The sequence below is a fragment of the Phacochoerus africanus genome, chromosome 6 (assembly GCF_016906955.1).
Source record: "Phacochoerus africanus isolate WHEZ1 chromosome 6, ROS_Pafr_v1, whole genome shotgun sequence".
Classification (NCBI taxonomy): Eukaryota; Metazoa; Chordata; class Mammalia; order Artiodactyla; family Suidae; genus Phacochoerus; species Phacochoerus africanus.
Genome location: NC_062549.1, coordinates 83888778 through 83909741, shown reverse-complemented (window position 1 = coordinate 83909741; position 20964 = coordinate 83888778). Strand labels below are relative to the sequence as shown.

The window sequence follows — 20964 nt, the reverse complement described above, 5'->3', positions numbered from 1 at the left end:
AAATAGCAACAACAACAAAAAGACAAAAAAAAAAAGTTATTAATGAGATAATGCCCTTAAGAACTCTCCTCAAATCTAGTGCACTCTTCTGTGTATCTATACACACTTGACTTTTATTCTATTCTATTCTATTCTATTCTATTCTATTCTATTCTATTCTATTCTTGTCCTTTGTCTTTTTAGGGCCACACCCTTGGCATATGGAGGGTCCCAGGCTAGGGGGTCTAATCAGAGCTATGGCTGCCAGCCTACACCACAGCTGCAAGCAATGCCAGATTTGAGCTGCATCTGCTGCCTACACCACAGCTCATGGCAATACTGGATCCTTAACCCATTGAGCAAGGCCAGGGATAGAACCTGCAACCTCATCATTCCTAGTTGGGTCCGTTTCCACTATGCCACGATGGAAATGCCCACACCTGACTTTTAAACACAAAATTGTTGTCACCAATTATTGGTTCCTTACCAACTGAAAATAAACTGTTTTAGTGTTTTACTAACTGAAAATAAACTGTTTTAGTGTTTTAGTCTACTTAATTCAACCCCCTGTGACCACTAGTTCCCTAAATGTGTAACTTGTCTGTAGGTATAATAGTAGCCAAGAGGTCCAATTTTAAGGTTAGCAAATCTAGTTTTAAATCCTGATACCAAATTATGCATATGATATTAATATAAGATACTCTAGCTGTCTGTGCCTCAGTTTCCTTACTTTTAAACAGGGGGTAATAGATGACTATTTCATGGGGTTTTTATAAATCTTCTAAATTGTCTATGATGATTACATTGGAATGTTTTCATGTGGTAATGCCTAAAAAATTGGGGGGTTGATGTTTTACCTTGTAAATTCACTTCAAATAGATAAATATATTCCTTTGTAAGAATTCTAAATATATAGATTTATATCCACTAAGTGAAATTTACTTGAAAATACTAAGTAATTCCACTATTTGCATGGCCCATTTTTTTTTTTTGATTGATGCTATAAATAACAAACTGTCTTACACTTTACATTCATTTTGATGGGGGAAGGACACTACATGCTATGTGGCATTCAGCTCATCTGTTTTGTTAGTTTGGTTGTATAAAAGTATTTGTAGATGATAAAATTTTCATACTCTTGAAGATAATGTTATAGATCCTATACTGCTTCTGGATTTATACTGGTGCCTTGATTTAAAGTAGGATTTTCCCCTGACAGTGTATGTTAATATTTGGAAAATTCCCTATCACTAGGCTAGCACCATCTTGACAGCCCTGTGTTCTGCTTCTACCTTGCTAATTGTTTCCTTGGGATTATTTGGATTGTGTAGAAAGCTTTTTGCAAATCCTCTTATTACTGAAGTCATTGTTGCCAGCAGGAATAAGATTAAAGGTGCTTAAGTCTGTAGAGTTGTTTCTAATTTGTACGTGTCATTTCAGTGGCATTTTAACAGAACTCTGTCTCCTGTCCCTCCCTTCTCCCCTGGTACTATCTCAAGTTAGGTCCAAGAAGCCAGACCATTGGAAGAAGTCTCATTTTATCCTCCTAATTATTATGCTGGCACTCAGGAGATAATTTTTCCCTTCATGCACTGCCAATTAATATGCAAATGGACTGATAAATATTTATGCAATGATTTAAATTATGCAGGGGGTGCTTTCAGTGTATTCTGTAAATGAATTGTTCGTGGACTTCAAAGTGCTGGCTGCTGTGCTAACGAGGAGAGATTTGCATAAGGCCCTAATCACGCGCATACTGATTAAGCTTCATTATGGAAACTGCCAGCTGCAATCTTTGTTTCTATTTTATTACAAAAAGGGGAACTTTTCATGCTTCAGTTGCCTTGACAATGTCAGTCCTAGCTGGTAGGAGAGACTAAAACTCTGAGCAACTGAAGTTTCCTTATTCAGTTGAAGATTGCTATGGTGTAACTGAAGTTGTGTTTTGCTTCTCCCCCTAATCCACTTTCCACCTCCCACCCTTGTTCTCTTAAGAATATAGTGTAGATTTGTTAGAAATAGTAGTACCTTCTTTCCCCCACCCCAAACCGCTACCTGTTTTCTTCCTTGCTTTGGACTGTCTGAACCTCTAGAAGATTTCACAGCAATGCTGGACTGCAGTGACTATGTTCTAGGTGGGTACCAGCACAGTTCTTTCTTATAAGCTTTAATATGGAAATAGCATGTGTGGGGTTGACTATGCATAAATGCTTAATCGCATATGCAACCTATTGGGCGAAGGGGGAGAGGTGGATTGAGCCGGGAAGGAGGAAAGCATTTGCAAAGCACAAGCATGCTTGAATTTGCAGTAGGTCCCTCCCTACCACTAGCTCTTCTGGTTCAGAGGATATTTTCAGTAAATAGTGTAGATTTAGAGTTCATCTTGAATGAAGGACATTTTTGCTTTTTGGAAATTTCTGATAGCATTTCATGTAGTTCTAAAAACAGTCTAAATCTGAAACAAGGTATAAAGTGTACCTAAATAATATGTACATCTTAACAAAAAATATTTTGCATACCAAATGTAAATATCTTATATACAAACCAAAAGTGCCTAGTGAAAAATAAAACGGAGCCATAGTGCATAAGATAGAGACATATTTATTTCCCATAAATACTAATGCAGAGGGTAATCGGAGTGGTTACTGCAATAGGGCTGTTTCGGTTTCCAAATTTTAGAAACTATTAACTGTTTTCAAATTTTGGCAAATACTAGTCTTTTTTTATTTTTAAAAACCAACTTTTGTTCTTTAGGAAACAATTTTTAAGTGCTGGAAAACCTGTTTTTAGAGTTTTTTCTATAGAACAAGACTTTGGGGGGAAAGTTATGTGGCTTGAATGTATAAACTGGTGATTAAAATTTTAAATAAAATTAATTGAACACTGGTTTTTAGAGGGACGTGACTCATGTTGCCATAGTTTATGTTGAGTTTTTTCTGTTTGTATGTGAACTTGTTGAAACCTCTTTGGGTTCCTCTGGTCACCTATGATATGGTGATGGTAAGGACTATGATATCTTAGTTTTAAAACCTTTGCAAATAATTTTTTTTTCCTGTATGTAATTTTTCCCACTCAAAATTGAGGCTGCCCCCATCACCATCACAGTTGCTCAGGATAAAATAAAATGATAGTTCTGAAAGTGTTTGCATTTTTAGGCAGAAGGCATGGACTAATCTCATAGTAGTAATATTCATATGATTAAAAACCCTGTTAAAAGGGTGAATGACTAAAATAACAAACTGATGTCAACAGTTCAATCTAAGAGCAACTTGTAGACTGTGTGATAGACTCTAACAGTCAGTTCACTGTGTCCAGAGAGAAAAAAACTACAAATATCAAAAAAGAACTTAATTATATTTGCTCTTTTACATCTACTAAGTTGGGAACTCAAGGAAGGAAAGTACCTTTTTGAATATTTTTAGCATTATATTTTAGAATTAGAAATTTATTCTAATTCTGTTATTGTCAGTTAACAGTAAATATCATTTAAACATTCTTCCATTCCATTGTACAACACTCATGCAGTAAATCAAAATTTGGTTTTATTTATTTATTTTTGTGTACATGAAATAATTTTGTTAAATGTCTTTGAAGCTTTTGACAGTTTTAATAGAAAGTGCTTAGAAGATTGACATAAAATACTTGTGAAATAAATTTTAATTTAGAGATGTGAAAATCAGGATATGAATTATACAAGGTCATGACTTGTTAAGAATTATATACTACAGCTTTGTTTCTATGGTATGTGGAAAAATTATTACCCTTCTTATGAATGTTAACTGGTTCATCATTTTTTTCCCCTACTTTCTTTTAAGATACATTTTAAAGCAAGCATTGAGCAGCATGTATGCTCAATGGTATATTCTGTTACATTTGTTGTGATTTTTGTTGACTTTCCTAAGACTTTGGTTAAGTCATTCAGAAAGCTGATTTTTACTAAGTTGTACACCTGTTCCTTTCAAACCTTAGTTTGCTTTCAGATGATATTCAAATTTTTCTGGATAGCAGGGGGAAGGAAGTTATAGAACTACCCTCATTTATGACCACAAATTTGAACCCTCTGAACATCTGAAAAACAAATCAAAGATATGATAGGACTACATAGACCCATAAGGCAAGCATTTGTTTCAAAAACTTTTGTAGAAAAAACTATTACAGAGCTTCCAGGTTGGAAATGAAATTTATGGGAGAAGGACTCTTGATTCTTTCTCATCAGTTATGCATGTGGTAAAGCAGCTGTGGACAGCGTGGTTGGAACTACTAATGATTGTTTTGATTTTCCAGTGAAACTTTAAGCAGATGACAAAATGTGCTCTTCAGTCAAAAAATCAAATATAATATAGTTTAAATATTATCCTTTACTCATAATTATAGTTAAGTGGTTCTTAACTCACGTGGGGGAAAAGGTAGAACTTACTTGATAGTAAATTTCTTTGATTATAAATATACTAAGTTTGAGTTCATAGTAGAAGTAGAATAAGATATATATTAAATGTATATTTAGTTTTTAACCTTTAAAAGAGATAGAGAAAAGCAGATTTTTCCTTCTCTTTCCTCTTGCACGTCTTCCAAGATATTTAATACTGCGTTATGAAAACTTATTACTATGAAAGCCTTCATTATACAGGTAACACTAGAAGAAATAAACCCACATCAGGTTCATTTAGGATATCAAGGCAGTATAATTTTTAGGTGGTGTGATTATGAATTAACTTTGCAGTTATTAGATGTATCTGTTGTATCTCGTACAGCTTCTTGTACTGGATTGACTGAGGTATGAATTGATATATCCTCACTTTGACACATGTTTAGTTTGTTCCAGGTGGGGGTGGGTAGTAAATACAGAGTAAATACAGAGGTTTGGTTTTTTTTAAAGACATGTTTTCTGTTTATTCTGATAGGTTGAGTTTCTGTCCAGTCTGTTATCAAGATTACTAGTGAATTCTTTAGGTTATAATTAATAAATATCTTTACTTATAAAAAAAGAAACTTTATTGGGAATAATATATTTTACTTTGTGAAGTGCACCCTCCTCCCCTACTCCCGCCCCAGCTTTGTTTCTTTAATGTACTTAGTGATTCATATTACAAAGTATTTTTACTTTTTTTATATTACACTCTCTATTATGATTTTTTAGGTCAGATTTCTGTTATGTTTCTTGGAAGAATCTTAAAATTTTTAAGAAGATAGTTTATTTATGGATCACTTTAGGGTTAAGGGAATCCTAAATTTCTTTCAGATAAACTTTTATTATAATTTCCAGTATTTGAGTGTTGACACCATCTCTCCTTGAAATGGAAGACTGTAACATTGGTCATTATTCTTAACTCTTTTCTTTAACTACATCCTCAGTTTTTAAAAAATCTTGTTCGTCTCTGATTTATTGCAGACTCAAGAATGAACAATCCGTCAGAAACCAGTAAACCATCTATGGAGAGTGGAGATAGCAACACAGGTAAGAGATCAATCTCAGATCTACCTTTTTAAATAGATGTAATATAGCTAAAAGAAGAAACTTCCCATTTAAGCATGGCTTAGCATATTTGTCAAATAAAGACCAGTTTGAGTATTGAGTTGTCAAATATAAGTTAGTGTTTGCAGGACCTGGGATTGTGTTTATACTTAAGATTATCTAACTCCTGCAGGTTGTTTCTTTTTGCTGCCGCATAATCAAAGAAACGCCTATCAGTAGTTGAGACAATAGTCCTTGGGTCAGTTAGTTTTGAGTAAGAAATACTAGTCACTTACTAGTAATGTGACTTTAGGCAACTTCTCATCTCTTCGAGACTTAACTTGTTCACCTATAAAATGGGGATAATAAATTTTGTAGGTCATTGTGAGTATTAGAGGAAATGTGTTGAGCATGCTGCCAACTACACAGTAGCTATTCATTAAAAAGTTGCTCTTGTTACAGATGTTAATCAAAATAGGAAATGTTATGGAGTTCCCACTGTGGCTCAGCAGGTTAAGAATCTGACAGTATCCATGAGTATGCATGTTCAGTCCCTGGCCTCGCTCAGTGGATTAACGATCTGGTGTTGCCACAAGCTGTGGTGTAGGTTGAAGACATGGCTTGGATCTGTTGTGACTGCACCTCCATTTCAGGCCCTACCCCAGGAACTTTCATATGCTGTAGGTTCAGCCCTAAAAAAAAAGGAAATCTTATCCACGTTCAATATAAATTATATTGAAGTTATGATATTATGAGTAGATGAAAACACACACTTCTAATACATCCTTTTGTTTTTTTTTAAATTCACGCTTGATTAAGCCCTTTATCAGGAGAAAATTAATATCATATAAATGAGGAAACTGATGCCCCATAGGAAAATGGTAAGTCCATAAAGACTAGATTGTCTCCACAGCCCATATTCTTGACATTTGACCATATGTCTTTATCATCTGCCAGAGGTGGTACAGGGACTTTCCCAGTTTCTGGTAAAGGCATAAATTAAAATAAACAACCATTTAAGGAGGGAATTATGAATGGGCTACCCAGAAATTAATAGTTACACTAAGTTTTTCACTAGCAGAGAGGGTTGCTTCTTTGACTCGTCATTTTAAAATGCTTAACTACAGAAGATAGTAAAAATGAGAGTCACCCTTAGAAACTAGCTTTGTTTTCACCCCTTCTGGCCACAACACTTTTTAATTTGAAGTAGATGAGTTGACCCAGGATAGCAGCTTCCTCCTACATATCTTTCATTCTAAATTGTCTGTACCTGGAAATACTTGTTAATCTTTTAATCTCCAAAGCATACCTGCCTCTTTATGTGAAGCTGAGCGGTGGTACTTCCTTTTGTATTTAACGTGTCTCAAGCTACTCTAACAGGCTGGCCAGGTTGACTTCTGTAGTATTTCCTGAGAAGGGGAAGTGCAGCATTCTCTTCTGTCTGTGGTGTCATCATAGTCTCCTTTCTGTCCCCTCTTTGGGCTCCATCTTGCACTCCTTTGTAGCACCAATCTTTCTGCCAGTTTTTGGCCACCTAGCTTAAGTGTGGGACTTGTTTGCAGAGAGAAATAGGGTAGTTTATCCCATTAAGATGCTAGAGGAGAATAAATAGGGCCCCTGTAAAGAACAGATTCAGGAATTCCCTTCGTGGCTCAGTGGTTAATGAACCCGACTAGGATCCATGAGGATGCAGGTTTAATCCCTGGCCTCCATCATTGGGTTAAGGATCTAGAGTTGCCATGAGCTGTGATGTAGTTCGCAGATGTGGCTCGGATCCTGCGCTGCTGTGGCTATGGTGTAGGCTGGCAGCTGTAACTTAGATTCAACCCCTAACCTGGGAACTTCCATATGCTGCAGGTTTGTTTTTAGCCAAACAAACAAACAAACAAAAGACAGATTCAAAGAAGAGTCTTGTATGTCTTAGGAAAGAGAAACAGACTCAATGATTGGAGAACACTAAAAATGTCCACTAAATCGGATTCCTTGGGAATCCATCACTATCATACACTATTATAGAAGTTTTAGTAGCTGCCATTTATTGAACACTTACATTTAATAAAACTCTAATGACATGCTTTTAAAAATCTTAAGCACTGTGTGCATTATCTGATTTCAATTTGAGTTCTCATGACAACCCTTCTGTTTAGGTATTCTGTCAAGGAATAGGAAATTGAGGCACAGAGCCAGCCAGAAAATAAAAGCAGGATCAGGATTTACACCCTGCATATGGCTTACACCCTGCACATGGTTTCTCCCATGAACTATAATTAGATAAAACTGAAAATTTAAGCAGCGATTTATATATATGTTCAGGTCTGAAACCATTTATAGAGCTACATAAGATAAAGTTTAGCTGGAACACTTGCTGAAACAGTCTCATGAATTTCTTGCCCTGTTTTAATATGGAATGCATGGCAGACTCATTCCAGCCATAGAGCTGAGCAGTATGAATTTGGATATTTTACTTTTCAGTGTCTCTAAAACTCTGATTTTGGGCTAAGAACTAGTGCTTTCTTAGATGTCTTTATTTCTGTCACCAGCAATAGCAGTTGATTTTCTTTTTTCCTTACAAATAGGGAAAATGTTTATTCCTTTTTCACAAGAATTACTATTAATGCAATAATAATAGAAATTGGATCAAACATGAGATGATCAGCTCTCCTAACTCTGGAGTGTGGCAACTTACTTTCTATATGTTGACTAAAGCATTTGTTACCTTTATAAAACTACAAATTACTTCCATGTTATGGACTTTTACGTTCACTTGAAGATAACTGACACCTTGAATGTCAGTTTCTCAAATGTTAAGGGTCTGTCACTATGTTCTTAGCATCTCCCACTGTCAGTTTAACTTAGGAATATAAAAATACATTTGAGTTCCAGTTTGCATACTAAATTATCATGTTTAATTAGTGTTAGATGTAAAATTACATTTATTCAGATAATTATATGCTTATAAATTGATTTTTATTTTAAAAATATAAACCTGCAAATTGTTTAACTGTAAAAATATATAGGTTCTTAGTTTTTGTTAGTTTATGAATAACCAATAAAAATTGCAATGGAAAGAACTTTTAACATTATAATAAAACTGAAGTTTCACATTTTCTGGATTCATAATACTTTTGTGTAGATTTCAACAATTTTAAACATTTCAGGGAAAAAATAATTTTTGATTTATGACAGTTTAAGGAAATGGTAATATGAAAATATTTAATATTGTGTTGATACATTAGTTCTTTGCCTTTCTCTGGCCAGAGTGATTCATTTAGGTTGAGCAGCTAAATCTGACAATACACTTTTGTTAAATAGCCCTTACATGTTAATTGAAGATCTCTTGTTTAGGTTTATAAATTTATTTATTCAGTCTGTGCCTGTCCTGTATTTAAGATATTGTACTTGGTGTTATTAAAAGATGTTAGTGCAAGTAAATGAGATACTGTCAGTCCTTTGAGGAGTTAGCAATCCATTAAGAGATGAGACAGATAACCTCAGTGACAGATTCAGGATAAATTATAATAATTCAAGAGGAGGTATAGAAAAGTGCCATAGTGGTATTTCTTTAAGAAATGTGAGTACTTCATAGGCCACTTAGAAGGAACCACTAGAGAAAAAGAAATTAAAGAAAAACAACTGATGGAACTGAGGTAGGGGAAGGAGAATCAAAAGTACAGAATGGAGAGTTAACTTTGAAAATGGAAAAGCTATTATCATTTTCATATTGAGGAGTAGGTAAGATTAAATAATGACAGGAAATTGAGGTGTCAAGGAGAAGGAAAATGAGGAATAATTGACATTAGATTGCTCCATTTTTCTCATTTCTCATTGAAGTAGTTGAAGTGGTCATCTGAAAGGAAGGCAAGGACAATAGTAATAATGGCAGCAGTTATCATTTATTGAATACTTACTGTATGTGTCTGGCTAGCCACTTTATTATATATACTTTATATCATAATTGTTAAAATACTCTTATAAGGCAAGTAGCATGTATTATGCCTATTTTACAGATAAGAGAAATAAATTAAGAACTCGTTTAGTAATTTGTGATTGCAAAGATTGAATGTTTCATTACCTTTCATTATCTCACACTGCCTCAAAGATTTTGAAGGAAATGGATTTGGGGATTTGAGTAGAGTGAATGAGATTTGTGTATTTACCTTTAAGGAATTGATAAAAATAAATTGAAAAGATTAACAAGCTTCTTGAGGGTCAGACTCAAAGAATACAGATGTGTAGCTTATCTAGCCAACAAGGTTATGTGATCTTTCCATAGCCTAGCTCAAGAAGTCCAAGATCAGAAGTGAAGAAAATGGCCAAATTAATTCCCTCCCAACAAAATACCCATCTGGATAAGAGGGAGTAGTAATGTTATTTCTTGTAACATGGCTTTTTGTACAAGGATGCTGGCAAGGATGCTTCCCCTAGGGGAAACAATAACTCTCCTGTTTTCTTCTTCCTCTCTCTTAGTAACCTCTGTTTTCTGACTCCGAGTTTGCCTGTTCTAGATACTTTTATAAGTAGAATCATACAATATTTATTCTTTTATGTCTGACTTATTTCACTTAGCGTATTTTCAACTTTATCTATGTTGGGTCTCTAGGTGAATAATACTTTATATGTAATATCACATTTTGTTTATCCATTCATCTGTTGATGGACCCTTGGGTTTTTTCCGCTTTTAGCCATAGTGAATTAATGCTGCAGTGAACACTGGTGTGTAGTTCTTTGGAGTATATAACTAATGGCTAAATTGCTGGGTATAACAGCACAAATTTATTATCTTATAGCTCTGGAGGTCAGAAGTTTTAATGTTAAGGTTTGAAAGGGCTGTGTTCCTTTTGAAGGCCCTGTGGAGAATTCATTTCCTTTCAGTTATAAGCTACCAACATTCCTTGGTTTATGGCTTCTTCTTCCATCTTCAAAACCAGAAATATAGGTCTTTCTCTCTGTTTTATTGATCCCTGCTTCTATCATCACATTTTCTCTGACTCTTCTCCCTCCTTCTTTCTGTTTTAAAGACCATTGTGATTACACTGGGTCTACCCACATAATTGAGGATAATCCCCATGCCACCCCCCCATCTCACTTCGCCTCCTGTCTCAAGACCATTGACTTGATCTGATCATATGTAAGGTAACTTAACAGCTTCTGAGATTAGGATGTAGACATCTTTGGGCAACCTATCACAGTACTTTATCCTAAAATAAATCTGATCAGTCGCATTATAGATTACAGTTGGAAAAGTAAAGAAGTTGAATCAAGTATTATAAGTATCAGTAGGAAAAAAACCAAAGCATTTTCTCTAATGTAAAAAAAAAATTTTTTGACGAATTTTAAAGCTTGCTTTCTTTTTAATCAAAGAGTAGGCTTGTTTAATCAGTATTTCTGACAAATACTCATCTGCTCTGTGCCTGGACTCATCCATTGACAGGGAACAGTAAGTTTTTGATCATCCTGTTCTGTTGTTCAACTCTGTTATCTATATTCTTCCAAATTCTGCTCTTAGGAGTAACACAGATTAAAATGATTTTCCTCATCTTTTAAAAATGAAAGCTCTTCTGGAAGTCATTGCCCTATTGTAAGTCTTCATGTATTTGACATTTATTATAAAATGGTTTATATTAAAAAATGTATACATAATGTATGACTGAGTCACTTTGCTATATAGCAGAAATTGGCACAACATTGTATATCAACTATACTTAATAAAAAATTTTTAAAGTGATTTATTATAAAGTAATTTATTTTAAAATGTAATTTATTATAAAGTAATAATGTAACGTAATAGTGGCTGTCATTCATGAATTAAGCACTTGTATAGGTCATCTCATTTAATCCTTATAACAACCATATGAGGTGTTATTTTTCTCTTTTTATAGATCTGGGAACTGAGGCTTAGATATTTATCACTTGACAAAAGTCACACATATCTATAAAAGTGAGCAGAGACATCCTCTTACGTTTTGAGCTATGTTGTTCCTTTTGTTTTGTCTCCAGTATGCAAGATACTATACTATACTCAGTAGGATCACTAAAGTTGAATGAAATAGTAACTCATTCTCAAAAAATTTGTTATAGAGAAAATGTATGAAAATATGATGGCATAATCATAGGAGGTATTATGTAAGTCCATGAGAATTCAGTGAGGGAGAAATTGTTTCTGATTGGGAGGATGAGGGAAGGCTTTAAAGAAGGTGGAACTTAAATTGGGCCTTGAAGCTGGGTAGGATTTAAATGTGATGGTAGTAGGCAGTGCCTGTTCAGGATGAAGAAATAGTACAAGCTAAGATGGGAAGAAGAAATCTGCTCTGAAGGTTTTAATTCCTTTAGATTTTTTTTATCCTGTCATGTAATTTCTAAATCCTTTATCATTTAGTCCTCAGAATTAGGCAGTATTACAGTTCTTCAGACGTTAGTTCAGCCATTGCCATAGCTATGGCCTTTATAATTCTCATAATTTTAATTAAGGTAAAAATTACATCAGATTAAAATTTTAATATAAAATGTTATGTTTTCTAATAATATTTATCTATTTTAAAATATTAAAATTTGTTTTATTTTTAAGCAACTGACTCATCTTGTAACCAAACAAGAACTCAGTTTTAGGTGGTCTTGGTTTTAACCTGTTGATTCATTGAGTTTGTGGTCATATAACTGTAAGTCTTTTTTTACTTGAATTATGGTAGAGCTAAGGCTCCCTTTGTGTCCTTGTTCACTTGAATTTTCATTCAGGTGATTTTTTTTTCCCGGGATAATATCAAATTCTTTTTGGCAACTGAAAAAGCCAAATAAGCTTATTAAAACATCGTAATATGCATTTATGAAATGGCATTCCAAAATTATTATCAGAAATTCTTAGCAACCAGTGATGTATTCGTTCTGTGGGACTTATTAGTGCCATGATGTTGGGAAGTTATATTCCTAAGAGAGCATAATCAGACATCATATTCTCTAAGATAAAGACACAAGATCCTTAAAGACCAGGGCACCAGTGAATATACCTGCTGTTCTTCATAATAATTGAAAAATGTCGATGTCTTGAACCAGTGGTACTTTTGGAAAACACTTCCAGATAAGATACCAGCATTTTCAGGAAAAGCCTGAGAAATTCACCAAGGAACAGGCCTCCCATGAAGTTGTCATCAGAAGAGAGTGGCACAGTTACAGATTTCAGATTCCATAGAGTTGTTTTCTTTGGAACTTAGTTTATCTAAGGTCATTAGTAATATTTTTATTGCTATTGTTTTTATTTTAAATTTATTACGTATTTTACTGTATGGGCTGCATTCTGCACTGGCCAAAGTGTTCTTATAAGCCTCAGGGTAGAAATACCAATACTGATTTTTCTTGGCCTTCCTTCATAGTTATGTTTTAAATAGTGGGTAGTTCTACAGGTCATTGAAATTGGCTAGAACACTTCTTGAGAGCCTCAAGAGCACAGTGGAGGATACATTACTCTGTTCTTGGTGGTCTAAAGCAGAAAAGCAAACACCTGTAGGAAAGATGGATCTCCTCTGGTGTTTGGTTTGATAGATGTCAGAGTACATGCTTCTGGGGGATTCTGGCCACTACATATTGAGAAACTTGTTCTGGCCCTGCCCTTTGGTGCATGTGGAGAAATTTGTTGTTGTTGTCGTTTCGGTGTATGAGGCCGAGAGTCATAATTATTAAACCCATGAGAATATTAAGTGACATTCAAATTAAGATTACTTTTGTTAAATGAGTGCGTGAGCAGTTGATCTCTTCACCAAGTGATAATCAATAATAAAAATTAGGATTTTAAATCCATTTCATTTTTATTCATTAAATGAACATTAATAAGAGGGTTTGTTTCTAAAATGCTGTTTCAGGCATAGATTATGAGATTGTTTATCATTTTCTCTCTTCTTCCTTAAAAAGCAGTTTAGTTTCCCTATCTTGTCACTTTGTTGTTTGTGTTTTCTAACAAGTATAATATATTTTTCTAGCCACCTCATATTTTACATCTTGCTTGAAGCAAAAAAAAAAACTGGACTCCGTTACTCTTTCAGTTAGATCTATTATATTGCATTCTGTCTTAGAGCGCAGCAGTGAAAGCCAGGGGTCAGATTTAATGAGGATTTGCAGGAGAAGAGAAGATTGAGAGGGAATTAAAAAAAAAAAAAAAAAAAAACAAGCCAGAAAGGAAGTAATCTAAATGAATACCTGCATTTGACTTAGGACTGGGATAGATGTAGCACCATTACCTGGGTAAGGACTTCCTGAGCTGGAAATAGACTTGACAATGAGATGATACATTTAGTTCTAAAGATGTCACATTTTGGGAGTTCCTGTTGTGACTCAGCAGGTTACGAACCCAGCTAGTATCCATGAGGATGCAGGTTCAATCCCTGGCCTTGTTCAGTGGGTTAAGGATTCAGCCTTGCTATGGCTGTGTCGTAGGCCAGCAGCTGCAGCTCTGATTTGATCCCTAGCCTAGGAACTTCCATATGCTGCAGGTATGGCCCTTAAAGCACAAAAAATAAAAGAAATAAAGACGTTACATTTTGGTGCCTTGTGGCACTGGCAGGTGAAGATGTGAGCAATTAAAAGATAAGGGAGAGGTTCCTGAGTAAAGAAATCTGTCTGCTTATATGGTTGTGGAAGTACTTAGGGAGATACCGCTGGGAAGAGAGTGGAATAAGTTGAGAAGAGAACCAAGGGCAAACTCTTTTACAACATAGAAAGGGTGGACAGAAAAAGAGGAGCCCATGAAGTAGCCCTGCACTGTCCGATAGGCTGCATGTGGCTGTTTAAATTAAAATTAAATGAAATTAAAAATTCAGTCATTTAGCCACACTTCTAGTGCTCAGTAGTCACGTGTATTTAGTGGCTACTGTATCAGCACCTATATAAAACATTTCCATCATCACAGAAATTTCCTTTGGACAGTGCTTATTACTTAGACCAAAAAAAGAGCAACTGTGGAGATCACCAGCAAGACAAAAGCAGAGGTAAAAATGTTGCAATAGAAGGACTCACCTCCTCCCTCAAAAACACCAAAATCACAACTAACTGCTGAACAGCCATCAACAGAAAATATTCTACAGCCAAAGACGAAGAAGCTACAGTGAGATTTTATGAGGGCACTTTCGTGATATAATCAAATCCCATACCATATGGGTGTGCGACCCACAAACTGAAAAGTAATTATATCACAAAGGTTCTCTCATAGGAGAGTTCTGAGACCTATATCAAGCTCCCCAGCTTCAGGGTCTAGAATCAGAACGAGGAGCCCCCAGAACAATTGGATAGGAAGACCAATGGGGCTTGAGTGCAAGAGCTCCACAGGACTGGAGGAAAGAGAGATTCAATTCTTGAAGTCAGAATGTCCATCATTAGAAAGTCCACAAACAGTAAAATACTGGAGAGAGTACAGAGCAAAAGGAACACTCCTACACTGTTGATAGGAAGGTAAACTGGTACAACCACTGTGGAGCACAGTATGGAGGTTCCTTTAAAAACTAAAACTAGAACTACCATGTGATCCAGCAGTTCCATTCCTGGGCATATTTCTGAGAAAACCATAATTCGGAAGGATGCATGCACTCCAATGTTCATTGTAGTACTGTTTACAAAAGGTAAGGCATGGGAGCAAACTAAATGTCCATTTGGTAGTAAAGAAGATGTGATATATATAAACAGTGAAATATTAATTATAAGAAAGAATGAAATAATGTCATTTGCAGCAACATGTGTGGACCTAGAGATCACCATATTAAGTGAAGTAAGTCAGAGTTACAAATATCATTTGATATCACTTACATGTAGAATCTAAAAAGTGATGCAAATGCATTTATTTACAAAACAAAGACTCACAAACTTTGAAAACAAACTTATGATTACAAAAGTGGAAAGGTGGGAGGAGGGATAAATTAGGAGTTTGGGGTAAACGTATACATACAATTATATAAAATTGATAATCAGCAAGGACCTACTGTATAGCACAGGGAACTCTACTCAGTGTTCTGTAATAACATATATGGGAAAAGGATCTGAAAAAGAATGGCTGTGTGTATATGTATAACTGAGTCACTTTGCTGTATACCTGAAACTAACACAACATTGTAAATCAACTGTACTCTAACATAAAAGAAAAAATAAAATAAAATAAAAAACAGAGGTGAACCAGACAGCAGAGTTCATAGAGTGGGTATTCAATGTAATCAAGTCCCACAAGTGAGGTAGAGACATAGGAAGCTTAAAATGTGACCTTTGAATTTGATGGCTTTTTTAAGGTTTTAGGTAAGTGGTGGGGAAAGAAATTGATGTGGAGAGAGAATTGAATAGTTAAGGTAAGGGAAAGATAAATGTAGGCAACTCTTTTAATGGAATCTCTATGAGAAGCTGTGTATCACAGTAATTATACACTCAGGCTCTGGAACCAAACCGTCTAGATTCAAATCTTTGTTCTTTCACTTACTAGTTATGCTACCTTGGGCACATTATCTCCTTCTGTGCCACAGTTTTCTTAGCTATAAATGGAGATAAATAATAATAATCTATTGCATAGAGTTGATCTTGACAGCAAGTAGATGTGTGACTTAGTTGGTGTTCAATAATTAGTATTTATTATGAGTGTAAGTATTATGCTGATGATGCTTTTTATTAAACAAAAGCAAGGAAAGAATGGAAGAGGAAGTCAAGTCTGTATATATGCCAAGGAGAAAACCAGTAGGAGGGGAGAGGTAAAAAAAGGATGGATGATTCAGGAAACGAAGTTTCTAAGGGGAAGGGAGGTGGTAGGTTTCAGAGCACTGGTAAATGAAGTAGCTTAGCCTAGAAGAACCCTCTCTCACCCCTGCCTCTTTTTTAAAGTAGAGAAATGGGAAAGGGAAGGAGTTAAAGATAAATTATAGATAATAAGGTTTTAGGTAGAAGGGAAGGTAAGAAAGTGCCCTAAATAGGGTTAGGAATAGAGGCAATTAGGGTTGTCCTTGTGATACTGGGAAAATGAAAACTAGGCAATAGAATACAATAAAGAAGTCTGAGAGTAGATAGTTCATCCAGATAAATAAACAATAAAAGAAGGATTGGTAGCAAAGGGTCATAATTCAAGCTAGGAACCGTGACATCAGGTAAAATCAGAGGATAATGAGTTTTACTGAAGCTGTTCAGGGGCTTTTTGTGTTACCAAAGAAGGCAAGGAAATACCACCATTTACCTGGCTCCCGTCTTAAAGGTAAAGACGGATAAGGAGCATTTGACTCGATTATGAGGCAAGAGCAAGATGGAGGAGAGCATGATTGCTAAATTTTTGTCAACAAAAATGTTACTATGATATTAGAATTTAGAATAAGAACTTTCTGGTTTTCTTGGTCTTCAAAATATTTCCGTTGAGTGACATGTGTATTAAGTCATTTGAAAAAGACTTGGTCTCAGTAGGTGGTAGGTTACAAGTCATTCATTTTCTACAATTAAGAATAAAGCTAATAGGTCCAGGAGATGACAGAGGAATAGGACATGGAGCTCACCTTCTCCCACAAACACATCAAAAAAAGAAAAAGAAAAAACAAAACATCTACATGTAGTACTATTCGTACAGAACAGCTACTGAATGCTGGGAGAAGATCTCAGGCTTCTGCAAAGGGCAAGAAAATCTCCACTGGGCAGAACAAGAGGGAAGAGAGAGAGAAGAGGGGGAAATGAATCATGACAGATCAGAACTCCTTAGAGAGAGCTGTGAAAGAGAAAAGGAATCAACACATTGGAAGGCCACCTAACTGATGGGAGATTAGCTGGGATGGAGAGGGAGCCTCAAAGCCTCAGAGAAAAGTACAGAAACCAGTCTGAGGAGGGTAAAGCAGAGAGAAAGAGACACAGACAGTCACTACCACAGCCCAGCACACCACAGCTTGCAACACTTGGGTGGGGTCTGGGTACTTGGACTCAGGCACCAAAAGTCACTCCTGGGGAGAGGACTAGGGTTGGCTATGTGGGAACAGCTAGTGTGAGGGGGCTAAGGAGAAATGCACCACAGTTGAGATAGTGCAGGAGGAAGCCTGGGCCCATCAGAGAAGCAAGGCACCATTGTTGGGGAGGACTGCCATAGGAATTTCTATCTCTGTGCACCTGTGGGCTCTCAGGCATGGGTGTCATGGGAAGCCTGGGCCCATCAGAGAAGCAAGGCACCATTGTTGGGGAGGACTGCCATAGGAATTTCTATCTCTGTGCTCCTGTGGGCTCTCTTGCATGGGTGTCATCTCAGATTCCAGAGGTGGACATGGCCCATCACCACTTATGGTCTAGTGACCAAGCACCACCTGCCCCAGTCATCCCAGGGGTTGCCAGCATGGAGGGCCCTGCAACCAAGCACCACTTGTTGCAAACACCTCTCTGGGAACATACATGCTCCACCACTGCCACTGCCAAGTGCCCTGGGCACAGCCCCCATATCTCTGGGGGTCACTGCTACTGCAAAGGACCCTGCAACCAGGCGCAGCCTGCAGCCAAAGGCCCAGTGACCAACTGCCACCCATTGCCTCTACCTTCCTGGAAACATGGATAGGCTATGCACCTGCACACCCCCTATCAAGGGGGTAACTACCTGCACACACTGAGGATAGAGATAGAAAACATCCAAACCAAAAATAGCCCTCATGCCCCAAAAATAGCAAACCTTGCACAAGCTGCCCAGAGACACTCCCACATATAAATAACCCTCCAAGACTACAGTGGACAAATGTTTTCCCTAAACTCACAGAGTAAGAAAAATAAAAGCAAAATGAAGGAGCAAACAATGAAACAGGACTCTGCAGTCTAACAAACAACTGAATTTAAAAAGAAGGTAATGAAAATACTGAAGGAATTAAGAACAACTATTGACAGTAAAGCAGGTTACTTTAAAAAGGGACTGGAAACTATGAGGAGGAGCCAAGTTTTCCAAGACAAAAGCTGAGTTAAAAGTGTTAAATAGCAGAATGAATAATGCAGAGGAATGAGTAAGTGACTTGGACAATAGACTAATGGAAATCACCCAATCAAGACATCAGAAAGAAAACCAAATTTTAAAAAATGAAAGCAATATAAGACATCTCTGGGAACACACATGCTCCACCATTGCCACTTAAAAAAAAGAAAAAAAAAAAAGAGTCCAGATTTTCTTACTCCCCTTCCCCACGTCTTATTATAATGGTCCTTTTTTACATCTTGTCAATCTATGCATAATAGGTATCCCAGACAGAGAAGAAAGAAAAGGGAATGAATATAAAGTATGCCAATCTATGCATAATAGGTATCCCAGACAGAGAAGAAAGAAAAGGGAATGAAAATGTATTTGAAGAAATTATGGCTGAAAGTATCCCAAATCTAAAGAAGGAAACATATCCAGATCAAGAAGCACAGAGGGTTCTCAACAAGATGAACCCAGACAGACCTACAGCAAGACATAGAATAAAAATGGCAAAAGTTAAAGATCTGAAAGCACCAAGAGGGGGAAAAAAAGACTAAATTACAAGGGAACTCCCATAAGGCTAACAGCTGATTTCTCTCTGGAAACACTGCAGGCCGGAAGAGAGTGGCAAGATAAATTCACAGTTCTAAAGGGAAAAAATTGTAACCTATAATACTTTACCCAGCAAGATTATTATTTAAAATAGAAAGGAAAATAAAGGAACTTCTCAGAAAAGCAAACTAAAAGAATACAGCAATACTAAACCTATCCTAAAAGAAACATTAAAAGGTCTCCTCTAAGGAGTGCCCATCGTGGCACAGGGGAAACAAATCCCGACTAGGAACCATGAGGTTATGAGTTCGATCCCTGGCCTTGCTCAGTGGGTTAAGGATCCAGCATTGCCGTGATCTGTGGTGTAGGTCGCAGATGAGGCTCAGATCCCGTGTTGCTATGGCTCTGGCGTAGGCCGGCAGCTATAGCTCTGATTCGACCCCTAGCCTGGGAACCTTCATATGCCATGGGTGTGGTCCTAAAATGACAAAAAAGACCCCCCCAAAAAATTTTTTTTTAAAAAAAGTTCTCCTCTAAATAGGAAAAAAGTAGGAATATATAGGATTGAGGAAATCACAATTAGAAAGTAATCACTTAAGCCAGTATACGTATCAAAAAGGGAAAAAAAAAAAGCTATTTCTGAAAGTGATAATAAACACAGCAAATGGCAGAAGGATAAACTTGAAGATGTAAAAAAGGACCAGTATAATAAAAAATGGGGAAAGAGAGTAAGAAAATCTGGACTCTTTTTTTTTTTTTTTTAAGAATATGCTTGAGTCTATATGACTCAGTCTAAAGCAAGCAGATACAGGAAAGGATTAACATACTTGTCAAACATGGCAACCACAATTCAAAAGAAAAAATATGTTCACAAAAACAAAAAAGAAGAGGACACAAGCATAAAATAAAACAAAATAATCAAACTTTGGAAAGAAACAAGAAAGGAACGAAGGAGAAACAGAATCAACTAGAAAATCAGGTTTAAAATGGCAGTAAACACATACTTATGCCTTAAATGCCAATAGACTGAATGCTTCAATCAAAAGACATAGAGTGGCAGATCAAATTGAAAAAACAAGAGCCTACAACATGCTGCCTGCAAGAGACCCACACTGGGACAAAGAACACATATAAATTGAAAGTGAGGAAATGGAAAAAGATATTTTATGGGAATTGAAATGATAAGAAAGTGGGGATTACAATACTCATAACTGACAAAATAGATTTTAAAACAAAGGCCATGAAGAAAGATAAAGAAGGATGCTAATGATAAAAGGATCATTTCAAGAGGATATTACACTTGTCAATATATATGCTCCTAATATAGAAGCACCCAAATACATATAGCAAATACTAACAGACATAAAAGGAGAAATTGATGAGAATACAACTAGTAGGAGACTTAACACCCCACTCACATCAATGGAGAGATCTTCTAGACAGAAAATCAATAAGGCAACATAGATCCTAACTGATAGAACAGTTAGACTTAATAATACTTTTAGGACATTACATCCAAAAAGAACAGAATGTGTAGTCTTTTCAAGTGTACATGGGACATCATCTAGGATTGACCACATATTAGGGTACAAAATAAGCCTCAAAAAATTTAAGACTATAGAAATTATTTCAAGCATCTTCTCTGACCACAAGTGGCATGAAACTAGAAATCAACCACAGGAAAAGAAATGAGAAAAAACTGACATCTTGGAGACTAAACAGCATGCTACTACAAAACCAGTGGACCAACAAGGAAATCAAATAAGAAAATAAAAAATACTTTGAGACAAATGACAATGAAAGCACAACCATGCAAAATCTATGGGATGCCACAAAAGCACCTCTTAGCCAGAAGTTCATGGCAATACAAGCCTTCCTCAAAAAACAGGAAAAATCTCAAATAAGCAACCTAACCTACAACCTAAAAGAATTAGAAAAAGAACAGTCAGCAGAAAGAAGGAAATAATAAAGATTAGAGAGGAAATAAATAGAGATTTTAAAAAATACAAAAACAGTAAACCCAAGAGCTGATTCTTTGAAGAGGTAAATAATATTGACAAACCTGGCCAGT

General features: G+C 36.0%; 1 protein-coding gene across 5 annotated transcripts in view; it reads left to right on the top strand.

Moving 5' to 3' along the window:
* The window catches only part of POU2F1 (POU class 2 homeobox 1), a 181953-nt gene that overhangs the window by 95461 nt on the left and 65528 nt on the right, over nt 1–20964 (top strand). For 3 of the 5 annotated variants that reach the window (XM_047784013.1, XM_047784012.1, XM_047784010.1), the window contains exons 1-2: nt 1671–2114; nt 5369–5434. In XM_047784013.1, the coding sequence (XP_047639969.1) occupies nt 2087–2114; nt 5369–5434 (94 nt within the window). In that variant the 5' untranslated portion in view covers nt 1671–2086. Of the gene's footprint in view, nt 1–1670; nt 2115–5368; nt 5435–20964 lie in introns of those variants that run through there. The other 2 variants (XM_047784009.1, XM_047784011.1) reach the window with 1 other exon arrangement.